Source organism: Myotis daubentonii, chromosome 12 (assembly GCF_963259705.1).
Source record: "Myotis daubentonii chromosome 12, mMyoDau2.1, whole genome shotgun sequence".
Classification (NCBI taxonomy): Eukaryota; Metazoa; Chordata; class Mammalia; order Chiroptera; family Vespertilionidae; genus Myotis; species Myotis daubentonii.
The window spans coordinates 38,355,308-38,369,482 of NC_081851.1; the positions used below are offsets into that span (position 1 = coordinate 38,355,308).

The 14,175-nt window shown below is 38.6% G+C and overlaps 1 protein-coding gene across 1 annotated transcript; it reads right to left on the minus strand.

The window, feature by feature from the left end:
- Positions 1 to 1,786: 1,786 nt before the first annotated feature.
- SNRNP27 (small nuclear ribonucleoprotein U4/U6.U5 subunit 27) lies at positions 1,787 to 11,057 on the minus strand. Its single transcript, XM_059659545.1, has 6 exons — positions 10,907 to 11,057; positions 9,841 to 9,961; positions 8,231 to 8,334; positions 6,654 to 6,733; positions 4,434 to 4,498; positions 1,787 to 3,179 (listed from the first exon to the last, which is right to left on the minus strand). Exons 1-6 carry the CDS (start codon positions 10,938 to 10,940, stop codon positions 3,125 to 3,127), a joined length of 459 nt encoding a protein of 152 aa, XP_059515528.1. The 5' UTR covers positions 10,941 to 11,057; the 3' UTR covers positions 1,787 to 3,124.
- Between the last annotated feature and the right edge of the window lie 3,118 nt (positions 11,058 to 14,175).

Consider the following 14,175-nt stretch of genomic DNA (forward strand, 5'->3'; position numbering starts at 1 on the left):
GCACCCCCCCCCCCATCCCCCACCAGGGATCGAGCCTGCAACCCAGGCATGTGCCCTAACCAGGAATCGAACTGTGACTTCCTGGTTCATAGGTCTTCTCTCAAACACTGAGCCACAGTTGGGCTCAGATAATTTCTTTACAACTATGGTTGGGCTCGCCGAAACCGGTTTGGCTCAGTGGATAGAGCATCGGCCTGCGGACTGAAGGGTCCCAGGTTCAATTCCGGTCAAGGGCATGTACCTGGGTTGCGGGCACATCCCCAGTGGGAGATGTGCAGGAGGCAGCTGATCGATGTTTCTCTTCCATCGATGTTTCTAACTATCTATCTCTCTCCCTTCCTCTCTGTAAAAAAATCAATAAAAATATATTAAAAAAAAAAAAAACTATGGTTGGGCTCATATAATTTCTTTACAACTATGTTGCCTTGAGGATCTCAAGTCAAATCTCTAACACCAAACGAAGATGACAATCCAAAGACCTGTAATTTGGTTTGGGTTATATTATTTTATCCCAGAATTTTTAGCTTCCCTATTCAAACAATTGGGTGTGCACATGTATGGTCAGACAGTCCTTGTCCTGGATAATTTACAGATACACAAGTTTTGGTGAGTGGGGGTTTGGGAGTCTATTTAGCTCAGTTTGCAAAAAGTCCAAGCAAAATATTCTGACTGACTAAGGCAGTGACACTCATGCAATGGGTACTACAAGTTGTGCAGCTAATGTAGCACATTCAAATATTTAAGCACTGAAGGCAACCTGTAGTATAAACACCAATTATATCTGCCTTTATGGTCTGAAACGCCTCAGCTTTCTCATCTGGGAAACGGAGATAATAATGCCTGCTATGTTTCACGGGGAGCAAATGAACCAAGGTGCTCTCTGCACACTGTATTATTTAATGCAGTCATACTATTACTTTTCTTTTATTTATTTATTCATTCTTTATTTTATTTTAAAACCAGTATGGTTTTATTAACCAGTATCTCCCTAATACATTCAACGAGAGAGAGAGAGAGAGAGAGAGAAGAAAGAAAGAGAGAAGAGATGAAAAGATAAGACAACCCGTGAGTACTAGCCTTGTATACTAGTAGGTTACTACTCTTTTCTTTCTATGGAATGACCTGCCAGGGAAGCTTTTAAAGAACTATAATAAATGGTCAAATTTCAGATGCAATGAAGGATTTAAAAATTCAGCTAAAGAAATATAAAATCATGTACATACAAGGACCATGATTATAGAATTTTTAAAAATAGTAATAGAGCCCTGACCGGTTTGGCTCAGTGGATAGAACATCAGCCTCCCGACTCAAGGGTCCCAGGTTCGATTCCGGCCAAGGGCATGTACCTTAGTTGCAGGCACATACCCAGTAGGGAGTGTGCAGGCGGCAGCTGATAGATGTTTCTCTCTCATCAATGTTTTATCCCTCTCCCTTCCTCTGTGTAAAAAATCAAAAAAATATATTTTTTAAAAATAGTAATAGATTACAACATTCTGAAATAAACCATACTTGATGATTAAAAAAAAAGAGGCAATATTACATGTGCTGATAAGAAATAATCTTAAGATTTATAAGTGAAAAAAAGGCTTGTTGCAAAATAATGTGTAGTTTGCTTACACATGAATACAATATGTATTTGCATATATCTCTGAGAAGATACACAATTAGCTCATCACTTTATATCCTCTGTGCTATCCAAATTGTGTTCCATGTTCCTGTACTCAAAAACAAACAACCCAAATTTAAAATCTAACTACGGAGCTCAAATACCAATGAGATGTGAAACAGAATGGGTAATGTTTATTATCTTCAATATAAAAAGTTTCCTTCAAGTAAGAAAAAGAAAACTTGCCAAAACACAAATGGAACCAAGATTTAGAATTAGCATTTTACAAAGGAATATATATGGCTAACATGTTTTTAAAATGTTCCTCCTCCCTAGAAATTAAATAAATTAAAAGCAAATACCAATACTTTACTCACCAGATTGGAAACTTTAAATAAATTATTACACCCAATATTAGTAATTGTGTATGAAATGAGAATGCCTATACCTTACTGTCAGAGTCCATTACCTTTCTAGCAATATATATGTACCAAAACCCTTAAAACATGCACGCGCGCACACACCTTTTTATCTCACATCTAAGAACCAAACCTAAGGAAATAATGCAACAAGTACAAAAAGATATATGTAACAGGGATACTACTTACAGCAAATCATGGCAGGGAAGCTAATGTTCACCAAGTAAATGATTAGTTAATAAAAAATTATGGTACAACCAACTACCTCCTAAAAGCTAAGTTTCCAAAGAATATGTAAGAATATTAAAAAGATATTCACAGCACATGGGAGAAAAAGGATTAGCAAAAGAGAATTGCATTCTGATCCCATGGTAGGGAGTAGGAAATATACACCCATAGAATCCTGAAAAGATATATACCAAAATATTAACATTGAGTGTTCCTGGGGGAAGGTTATAGGTGATTTTGGCTTTTCTTTAACTGTTTGGTTTATCCCACGTTGTTCTGTGGGTTTTTTTGTGTTTTTTGTTTTTAAATAATAAGCATTTATTGCTTTTAAAAATGGGGGAAAGTAGTAAGTGGTACTGAGGAAAAAACCCTCAGAAGATACAAAAATCCAGTTATACTTTTTCATTCTTTTAATTTTTTAACTACTAGGAATCCTATCTAAATCTAGACATGAAAAAAGAAAATGTACTGGGAGATATTTTATACAGTAATAAAAATTTTATCAAATACAGAGAGGCAGAAATTGCTTTATTTGAGACACTTACATCCAAATTACTTTTTTATGTGTTTTAAAAAGTCCTAACGAGCATCCAAGAAGAAAACATATACAGCTTCCACAGGAATAAGACAAAAAATGGGGCTGATGATTGCCCCAAATGATACTTCCTAAAAGAAAAAAATGTAATATTTAACATTTCTTCTTTTGAGGCAAGGTAAGTGAACTGCACACATCAAAGATAAAATTTTCTTACTTTACAAGGAGGAAGGGCTGTGATCCTGTCCTGTTTTGATGCATATGAAATACAAAATACAAAATCCACTCTTCTGATCATGATGAGGGGGGAAAAATCATTCTTCAACATTTCAATTCTCACGCAATGAAATCCAAAGGTCTGTTGAATCCACCTTTGCGATTCATGTACTGCCTATGACAAGAAGAAAAAATTCAATGTTCATTAAAAAAAAAAAAATTCTGGACTCCTTTTGTGAAAAAATATCCATGGTCCTGGTCAGGCTGCTTAGTTGTTTAGAGCATCGTCCCAATATACCAAGGTTGCAAGTTCTATCCCCAATCAGGGCACATATAAGAATCAATCAATCAAGGAATAAGTGCAACAACAAATTGATGTTTCTTTCTCTTTTTCCCCCTTCCTCTCTCTCTATAAAAAATGAGATGCTTCTGAAATTACACCTATAAATAACCTTTAAGATGGCAAAGTATAAGGTAAGAAGTACTCAAGATTATTTAATGTACAGTAAGAAGAGATTACTTCACTTTCAAAATAAGCAACAGCATTATAGATTTCTGTAAAATCCAAATAGAAGTATGGAAATATACTTTCAAAATTATTTGAGAAGATTCCACAGACTTAGAAAAAAATCAATTTATTTATTTTAAGTAACACCAAACACCTAGTTAAAGGATACAGAGCAGAGTTCAAAACACCTGCCAAGTAAATCTGATTGCATACTGGACTGGTTTTCTCCATAACACTCTATTTAAAGGGAACTTTACAAAGGAATGTCAGCGATGATTCTGGTTCCTTAACACGTTAAACGCCCAGTCAGTCACCGGTGACTGACACTATACTTCTATACTTTCCGTCCGGAAGACAAAACAGGCTGGGCGCTTAACGTGTTAACTCACCAGCATTCTCAAATCACATTATTCATATTCTAAATTAATTGGAATATTAGTCTTTTATCAGTGATAACGGTAGAGAGTAAGGCAATGTTTGAAGACGTGTTCTTGACTTTTCCATTCATTAGGAATTCAGTAAGATTTCAAGTATGAATTGTTCCATGCTATTAATAAAATGTGTGTACTAATATATTTACAGTTGAAATCCTTACATCATCAATCCAAGTGAGTAATTCAGGAGTGATCTATTTTTTAAATCTATAATTATAATGAAATTAAAGTAAAAAGACTTTTAAAAATGTTCTGAAGAACTATCTATACAGTTGTAAAAGATTTAAGCCAACTACCATTCTCTATAATAATTAGTTCACATGTAAATCAGAAATTAACACACCAGCATATAAGCAAGGAAGATTGAAACAAGGGACTGTACGGAAGATTGCTACATTTCCTACAAATAATTATCCGATAATAAATTCTTTCTCAAGCACATGATTTATATCACTGGTTCAAACATAATAATGGGGGTAATGCATACCTGTACTTCCTCTTCTGAGACACATTTATGGCATAGGCATTTACAGAACCATCCAACTTTTTTCCCTAGAGAAAAGCAATATATAAATTATAAAAACAGGAAGGATACATTAAATACCTTGATCAAAAGAATTGCATCCTATAGACAGACTTACATGGCAAGATCCATCTAAGAATGAGGTAGGCCAATGAGAAAAAGAATTTTCAGATCCTGATAATATCTCATGAGCTCCCAAGTATTACACTTCCGTTCACCTTTTTATAGTCACACATAAGCAAATAATACAATATTCAAATCAAGAGACATTCCTGGTTTATGTATTACGTGCAAGGCATGAAGGGAAATAGTGTAGCAGATCCTAACCTCTTTTGGTCAAAGAATTCTTTGAAACCATATATGTTAACAGTATTTTCTCTAGAAAAATTCACATTTTCAAATTATGGCTGGATCGGTCACCATTCATCTAAATCCCATTTCTTACACAGGCCTAGCAATTTGGGTTTTTAAATCAGAAATCAGAATACAGAGTAACATATGCTAATGTTGAGTGTCACTTATATCTTGGCCTTTTCTCATGTGGCTTCTACCCTCTTTTTCATTAATTCCTTTATGGGTCTTTTGATTCAGCCAAGTTAATTCACCACTTACTTTTCCTCATGCCTGAATTACCATCCCAACTCCCATTGGTTATCTTCAACTACGTGGTGCTTATACATCATTCAAGGCTCAATTCAAATGATCCAGAGGCATCGATACCCACCATGTTCCAACCTGCATTATCATGATGTATACACTTGATGTCATTTCCCCTATGAGACTGCAAGCTTCTTGAGGGAGGGATATGCCTTTGCATTCTCACATCCTAGGCCACTGCACTTGCAGGTGCTCAGAAAATGATTGTTAAATGTATGAACATCACCAGTCAGCGCTCACTTGCATTCTCTCCCTCTCTCTCTCTCTCTCTCTCTCTCTAACACATACACACACACACACACACAGCCCTCACACACATGACCCTCAATCCCTCCTTTCCTCATTATTACTCATGGGAGTGTACCCTATCAGTCTGTGTTAGGGAAAAAAAAGGATTCTTACTCACTGGCCTAAAGGCATATACAAATGAGGCACATATTTAAAGTGGAGCTAAAATAAATATATTTGATCTTACTTTTCCTGTTTTCACTACATTTTGGGGGAAGGGAAGAATAATGGGTAAATTACTTCAGGTGCAGGATTTTGACCTCCCAAGAACAAGTATCTTGAGATGGAGCATGTTCACCATAAGCTTCCTGAAGTATACGATAACTTTCAGCAGCACTTTTCTTCAAAATAAAGTAATGAATTAAAACTTTCCACAGATGCTTTTTTGGCACAAAATTCAACATTTTTAAGCGTAAAAATATCTATGATGTTAACACCTTCAGAAAATTTGACATATGAAGTTTTGAAGCTTGTTGTCAATACAACAAAATAGCATACATATCAAATCTCATATATATCAACATAAGTGTAACTCCATCTATTGAAAAAAATCCACATTATTAACCGGTACACCTAGTAAATGCCTCCCAAATGTGCTCCAAGGCTGCCCTAGGTCATCTGTCTAAAACACATACAAACCCTATCACTCATTTCCTTAAAAATCTTTGCTTTCTCTCACCACCTAAAGAATCATCTCTTCGGAGGGTGGGAGGGAGGGGGGAAGGGAGGGAAAATTGGAGATATCTGCAATACTATCAGTAATAAAATATACATAAGAATCAACTCTATATTCCTTAGCATGGCAAAGGGCAGCAAAAGTCCGCTATGATTTGCTTCCTACCCCTATTTCCAGCCTCATTGTAGTCAGTGGCCCATCAGCATCTTTTTAACAGCCACTGAATTTGAAATCCCCACAACACACTATGCTACTTCATGTCTACAGGGCATTTTCATGAACTCCTTCTTCTACTTAAAATGATCTTCCTCTTCTTTGTACTGGCCCTTCAAGATCTAACTCGACCTTATCCCAGGCAAACACTCCCTGGATTCAATGGCGCCTCACTGCTTCCTTCTCTGTACCCTCAAACCGCTTCACAGACAGTTACTGTCTTTTAACTGAATAAACTTGTATCAATGGAAGCAATTACATAGTCAACAGTAAAAAAATATGAAAAAATGGGACAGTCATAATGGATTAATTCAATTCAAACTGCATAACTGGCTTCAAGTTTTACTTACTTTCGTTGAGTCAAAGGAGGCAAATCCCATTATCTTCATCATTTCTATTTCTTCTTCTGTTTTTCCCTCTAAGTCTTCCTCTGCAAAAATAAGTGAAAAAATTTAAAACTCTATTATTTTATATATATTAAAGCAAAGGTGGCACTAGATTAACAGTCACTCCACCTGACCAGCAGAGAACATACAAAACAATCAGCTAAAGACTTAAGTCTAGCCCAGCTGCTGTGACTTAGTGATTGAGCGTCAACTATGAACTAGGGAGGTCATGGTTTGATTCCTGGTCAGGGCACATATCCCGGTTTTGGGCTCAATCCCAGTGGGGATGTGCAGGACACAACTGATCAATGCTTTTTCATCATTGATGTTTCTATCTTTCTCTCCCTCTCCCATGTTCTCTGAAATTAACTGTTTTTTATACACACACACACACAAAAGACTTAAGCTAATGAAAAAAATTCCTCTTCCATTTGTAATGTAACTTTTTAAAAAATTCTTTATTGTTTAAAGCCGTGGTCGGCAAACCACGGCTCGCGGGCCACATGCGGCTCTTTGGCCCCTTGAGCGTGACTCTTCCACAAAATACCACGTGTGGGCGCGCATGTACAGTGCAATTGAAACTTCGTGGCCCAAGCGCAGAAGTCGGTATTTTGTGGAAGAGACGGTATTTTGTGGAAGAGCCACACTCAAGGGGCCGAAGAGCCGCATGTGGCTCGCGAGCTGCTGTTTGCCAACCACTGGAAGTATTACATAAGTCTCCCCTTTCCTCCAGTGTCCTCTCCCCGGCCACCCCCAACCCCCAGCACATGCCCTCAACTCCCTACTGTCTGTGTCCATTGGTTATGCATATGCAGGCATATAAGTCCTTTGGCTGATCTCTTACCCCTTCACCCCCCCGCCTTCCCTCATAGGTTGGACAGTCTGTTTGATGGTTCTATGACTCTGGTTTTAATTTTGCTAATCAGTTTATGTTGTTCATTATATTCCACAAATGAGTGAGATCATGTGATATTTATCTTTCTCTGACTGGTTTATTTCACTCAGCATAATGCTCTCCAGTTCCATCTATGCTGTTGCAAATGGTAAGAGTTCCTTCTTTTTCACAGCAGCATAGTATTCCATTGTGTAGAAGTACCACAGGTTTCTAATCCACTCATCTGCTGATGGACACTAAGGCTGTTTCCAAATCTTAGCTATGGTGAATTGTGCAAGCAGACTGTAACTTGAGGTGCAAGGAAGGAATGTGCTCTCCACCTTCCAACAGAAGAAACTGCTTAAAAGGACATGCTGAAGCCTTTAGGCAGGACCCCTTTCATATCAGACATGACACTTGTTTCGAAGGTACTTCCAAAATAAAATATGCTCACATTTTTAATTGTCCTCCCAATATGAGGAGCACCATAGATAACCAGGAACTCAAAGGGACAATTAAAACAATATCTCAATCCATACGCAATGAATACTATAAACAACTTAATATATCTTAATAGTTAAAAAATTATACTTTTATAATGTTATCATGCCTGAAGTTATCTAAACAAGGCTGCACTCTTCCTACAGTTATTTTCTAATAACATTACCAGTTATCTGACGTTCTTTGCTCTTTGTTTCTTTCTTTTCCTCATCTCTTCTTTCTTTCAGTCGAGAAGGAGAAGGAGATGTGGATCTATGTCGTCTTGGGGATCTAATATTTAATAAGTAAACATGTCAGAAACACAGACATACCTGGTCACTGTGTCAATCAGCACAGATATGCATGAGTGCCTGAAAGGTAAAGGCTGAACAAGAGCCAGGCTGCCGAGAACCACGAGCCCATTTCCTATAGAAGAATAAGCTAGAAGGTTCTGCCTACCCCAATTGTTAGCAAAAATACAGTCTTGCTAGTATAGCTAGGGCTAAAAAATGTTCTGCAAGGCAGAAAAATGTAACTAAACAGTTTCTAACAACTGCACATAAACACAAAACGTTGACTTAAACAGCAATGGATGCTTATTAGGAAATCACAAGTTCATTCTAAGGTACTTCCAAGATCTCACATTTTTTATTACATACTTGAATAAATCTTTATCACCAAAAAGTCAATAAAAACAAAACAAACACTTATTTCTTATTTTTGCCAAGCATCATGTTAAGTGCTTTTCTGGCATTATTTCTCATTTACTCCTAAAGGCAACTCTAGGAGTAGAGACTTATTAACCCCATTCACCCAGGGAAATGTTAGGTTGAGAATAAGATGGGCTTAAGTCCCCCTCATTTCATGGCATTGTAAATCAAGCATGTCAAACTCGCGGGCCACAGCAAATATCTTTTCAGCCCAGCCAATATAATGGCAAGAAACGTTTTAATAAAAATTTCATAACTTAATTTTTACAATATCCTGTTATACATAATTATTAATAACAACTTTCGCTAATGACTGGCCCCTATAATCGTGTTGCATTCATTTCCCTTACACGTCTTACATGCAGGCGCACCATTTCTCTCCACTAAATCTAGCAGCGAATATTTTAGCAGCCGATTGCCACATCATTAGTCTTTTTTTTTTTTTTAATATATTTTATTGATATTTTAGAGAAGAAGGGAGAGGGAATAAAGAGTTAGAAACATTGATCAGCTGCCTCCTGCACACCCCCCACTGGGGATGTGCCCGCAACCAAGGCACATGCCCTTGACCGGAATTGAACCTGGGACCCTTCAGTCCGCAGGCCAACGCTCTATCCACTGAACCAAACCAGTTAGGGCAACACATCATTAGTCTTGTACTGACTTGTTTGGTGTGCACAACAGGAAATGTTTCACTTTCAGAGAAGAAGAAAAATAGGTTTATTTGCGTTACACTTATTAATTTGTGCAGTTATTCAGTGTCTGGTAAATTAAAGTTCAAAAAAATATATTAATTTTTATTAAAATGTTCTATTATTTTAACGATTAGTCATTTATTTCAGCCCTTTGTATTGAGCATGTCTCAATCAAAATAAACCTACATTTCTATGAAAATTGAAGCTTTTGTTTTTTTGCAGCCCACAGAAACTTAAACCTTATTTGGCCCGCGTTAGCTTTTGAGTTTGACATGCTTGTGAGTTTGACATGCTTGTTGTAAATGGCCTTATAAGTGATGAAAACAAAGTAAAGGGCAACAACTAGTTTCTCTGGGACTCGTGGTAAAGCTCTGCCCATGTCCCGCACTTACCTGGAGCGTCTTCTGTGCGGGGATCGAGAGCGGCTCCTTCTCCGATCTCTCTCCCGGGACCGAGACCTTTCCCGGCGCCTGCGTTCTCTCTCCCGCGAAGTGGACCGGGATCGCCTGCGTTCTAACACAAGGAACAAAATTGCAGAGCCAAAATTTACCTCAAATATTTAGAGCTGGGCTGTCTCATAGGAATATAATGCAAGTCATTTCTAGTATTCACATTAAAAAAATAAAAAGGTGAAATAAGTTTTAATAAAATGTTATTTGACTAAATATATATATTTCCAAACTAGTATCATTTCAAAAAGTACTCAATATAAGAAAGTATTGAGATTATGTTACCTTTTCCGTACTAAATTAAGGAAATCCGGTGTGTATCCTACAATTAAACAGCACTTCTTAATCCTGATTGGGCACATCTTTATTCTGACTGGGATCCTCAATAACCATATGTGGATGCCGGCCCCATTTAACTTTAAAGAAAATCACATCTTAACAAGTTGAAGGTGGTAAAAAACCACCCAGGGGCAGAACCGAGGGTCTAAGTCAGAGTACACGGCTCTGCCTCACTTACAGGGGTGGGGTCCGGAGACCTTAGGGGGTGAGCTCCCAGGACACACGATTCCCTATTACAATACACCGGAGAAACCTACCTTGAGCATTAAGACACAGGCGGTATCACATGCTGAGTGCTATGGAAAGTGCCATTATTGCTCACATCAGTTTTTAAACTAGGTAATATTACCTCCAATGTCTAATTATGGGAATTCCGACTGAGAAAGGTTGGATGGCTTACACACGGTCGCCCAGAAATTAAATGAAAAAACCGTGGTCTGATTCTAAATTATCAGGTACAAGAATAACAAAAGTTACTATTGGAGGCTGATAAAGAGCGGAACGCCAATTTACAAGGGAAAAACCCTGCTTCGGAACCGAAGCGCCGAGGTCTTCGTTCCCCCATCCACACAGACACCCTGCATCTCCGCGGCCCTCGCATAGAAAATAAGGGGGAATAGGAAGCGCCTCTAACCGAGCCCCAGACCCTCCGAACTGCTTCCAGACTCACCCCTCCGCGGAGATCGGGAGCGGCTACGACCCATTTGGAAGGCTCCTCCACCTCACACCGCCTCGGAAACGACTGTGCAACACCTTCCGTGAAGGCCGGAAGTGCGCTTTCACTGCCGACTGGAAAACGTTGAAACCACTCACAAGGGTTCCGCGTCTAACGAAGTGCGGCTGCGCAAAGCCAGCCCAGCATCAAAGGGCCCACTGGAGCGGGGAGATGCGGCTGAAAACCAAGTTGTTACTTCCGCTCTTCCAGCCCCATTTTCGCCGAGGCTTTTGTTTCACGGTGGGCATTAAGGTGTGCTAGTTGATGTTGTTATAGAAATCCGGAAAAACCCATATACCCACCACCCTAACACAGTTTTCTTTCCGCCACTTATCTTGGCAGTTCTTGTTAAATGCACAAGACTTTTCATATCAAATCAATTCTAAACTGCAAGCAGTTTAAGCCCACACCGGGAAGCACCAGGGTGGGTCAGGAGGCAGGGGGAGCCAGGGGAAAGCATGAGAGACATGATTGTGGTTTTTGCAGGAAGGAATGGGAGAGACAGGGCGAATTTATGATTGGCGAATTTGTATAATTTCAGCGGGTTTGGGGATATAGAGGCTGTGCATGTTTGTTTGGTACCTGGCCCTGGAGTCATTAGGGCAGAGGAATGTTGCCTGGCTTGTGAAAGTTTGGTAAAGAACGTGGTTGGAGGATATAGGCTAACAATTGAAAGGCACTCTCCCAAGAGTCCAGGTGTCAAAACATGAGAAAGTAAAATAAAAAGGCATGAGCAATACAATTATTCAAAGGAACATTTATTGCACACCTGCATACCAGAGGATTAATAGTGAAAAAGGCATACCTACTCTTGAGTAGACTGCTGGCCACTGAGGGATACAAACTAGTAAACAGAGTGAATGTGCATTGATGGGGAAAAACATTATGAGGGCACATAAGACCGGTACCTAACTGGTTTTGAAGGAGAAGGTTGTCAAGAGAAGTTTCCAGAAGGAAATGATGTCCAAACAAGACCTTAAGGATGAGTACAAATTAGCTAGGTGAGATGGGGTGACACTTGTTGTGGTAAAAGGTAGAACAGGTTGTCAAGGCTGCAAATGCAAGAGTAAGAATGAGCTATGCAGGGAAATAAAAGTATGGAAGCCACTTGGGAACAAGGAGTAGAAATCTAAAGACACAGCTAGAATAGACTGGTAAACTATGGCAGCTATCCTGAGACAAAGGATGGGAGGGAATCAGATTGAGTTCATTCAGAGAACACTTGAAAAATGTAGAGGCTTCACTGGGGGGAATATAATATGTGGCTGGTTCAATAATCTAGATTGGAAATTACAGTGGCCTATAGTAGAATGCTGTCAGTAGGTAGGTATGGTGGAACGTGCTAACACTTGATAAACAGTTGGTGAAACCTGAATAACTTGGTGATGTTTAGATGCAGAGGATGAGGGAATTAGAAGATTCAAGAAAGACAGACATCCAGGTTTCAGGTTTGTGGAACTAGGTAGATGGTAGCATCATTTGCTAAGATAAGGCATGTAGGATAAAATCTGGGGAAAGAAGATACCTTCACATCAGGACAAGGTAATTTGAGGTGCCATTTTGAACACCCAAGAGGAGATGCCGACTAGGTGTGTTTCTGGAATTCAGAAGTAAGATCTATGCTGGAAACACAGAAAAATAAATCATCAGAATACAGATGTGCATTTGAAGCACAGAGAGTGCATGAACCCACCCACCTGGTGCAAGCTCAGGAACAAGGGCCTGGAGATAGCCAGAGGAAGAACCCACAAAGACTAAGGAATGACCAGAAAAAACAGGAGGAAAACGGGGTGAGTGTGGTATCAGAGAAGTTTAAGAGAAGGCTGCTTTTTAAAGGCGAATAAAGTGGTTAATTTGAAATGTTAGTTAAAAGGAGTGAAAAAAAAAATTCCAAACACATGGAGACTAATAGTTTGCAAAAAAGTCATTGTTGACTCTGGAAGTTTTAGTGAAGTTGAGTTGTGGATGGCTTTTGAAGTGAAGACAATTTGGGGAATCCTTGGAGTTGGGTGATGTTGGGCAAATCATATAGTGGGTAGAGGTAAATGTGTGACTGACGGTTTTTCAAAGATGGGAGAATCTTACATCCACTCAAATATTGGTGTGAATGAGTCAGAATAGAGGAAAAAAGAAGAGAAATGCAAAAAACCAAAGGATTAAATTCTATAAAGGGGATCAGTCTTTGCCAATAAATGGCTCCTCCCCTTTAAGATGTGGGATAGAAATTGGGTTCTGCTAGGGCTTTTCTATGTACTGATCAAGTCGCCCTCTCTTAGGATCTACATTACCCAGCACTGTATATCTTCAGCATTGTATCTGGAAGAAAACCCTCTATATTTCCAATACATGGTTTGAAGTTCTCTCATTCTAAGGCCATTGAGATAGAATTTGAGTGCGGAGGTCAACACTTGTGATCATATTTGTGTGTTTCTTCCCCAACCAACCAGATTTCCTCAATAAAGCCAAACTGTGTTTAAATTTTGTGTACCTTATGTAAGAATCAACATGAACCATCTGTGATTCTCTGCAAATGTACTATCTCTAGCTTTTGTTAAATTTTGTTTTACTTTTGCAGTCCTATTTCAGATAAACCTTTACAAAAGTATCCTACTTTACCATTCCATATGGATGCCTGCTATTGAGTCAGTAATTTCCCCCTAGTTAGATGTAGTCTGACCACTAGTTAGCAGTGATTGATGTTGTTTGAGACTTTGCTTTTTTACATCTGTACCCTGAACTTTGGGAAGAATTTCAGGCTCTGGTTGGGTAAAGAACTGTACTATGCCTTAAAAAAAAAAAAAATGCCACCAAGCAATTAGATCCACATTGCTTGAAATATGACTTAACATATCATTTTAGGTGATTGGCAAATCATCACCTAATTTGTACTCTGGCTCTATTATCTTTACTGTTCTTTACATGGGTTCACCTTTAAGGGAATAAAACCTTTGACATGGTTTTAATATTGACACTCCAGCATTCTAGACCAAATCTATCTGATAGAGCTCTTTCTGCAATGGGCATATTCTATCTGCACTGTCCCATATGGTAGCCAGTAGTTCCGTGTGATTACTAAGCACTTGCAATGTGCTTACTGTGACTGAGAAAGTACATTTTATTTTAATGAACTCAAATTTAGATACCCACAGTGAGTCTTGGTAACCCTGTTTTTACATGTGATGTCACAAATTGTTCAGTAAACATGGTAATAGTATTCAAAGGCT

Excerpts from the sequence above, each read along its gene's own strand:
- SNRNP27 (XM_059659545.1), bottom strand. The coding sequence starts at position 10,940 with ATGGGTCGTAGCCGCTCCCGATCTCCGCGGAGGG. Across the intron at positions 9,962-10,906 it reads CTCCCGATCTCCGCGGAGGG|AACGCAGGCGATCCCGGTCC; the intron begins GTGAGTCTGGAA and ends TCCTTGTGTTAG. Across the intron at positions 3,180-4,433 it reads TCTCAGAAGAGGAAGTACAG|GCAGTACATGAATCGCAAAG; the intron begins GTATGCATTACC and ends TTCTTGTCATAG.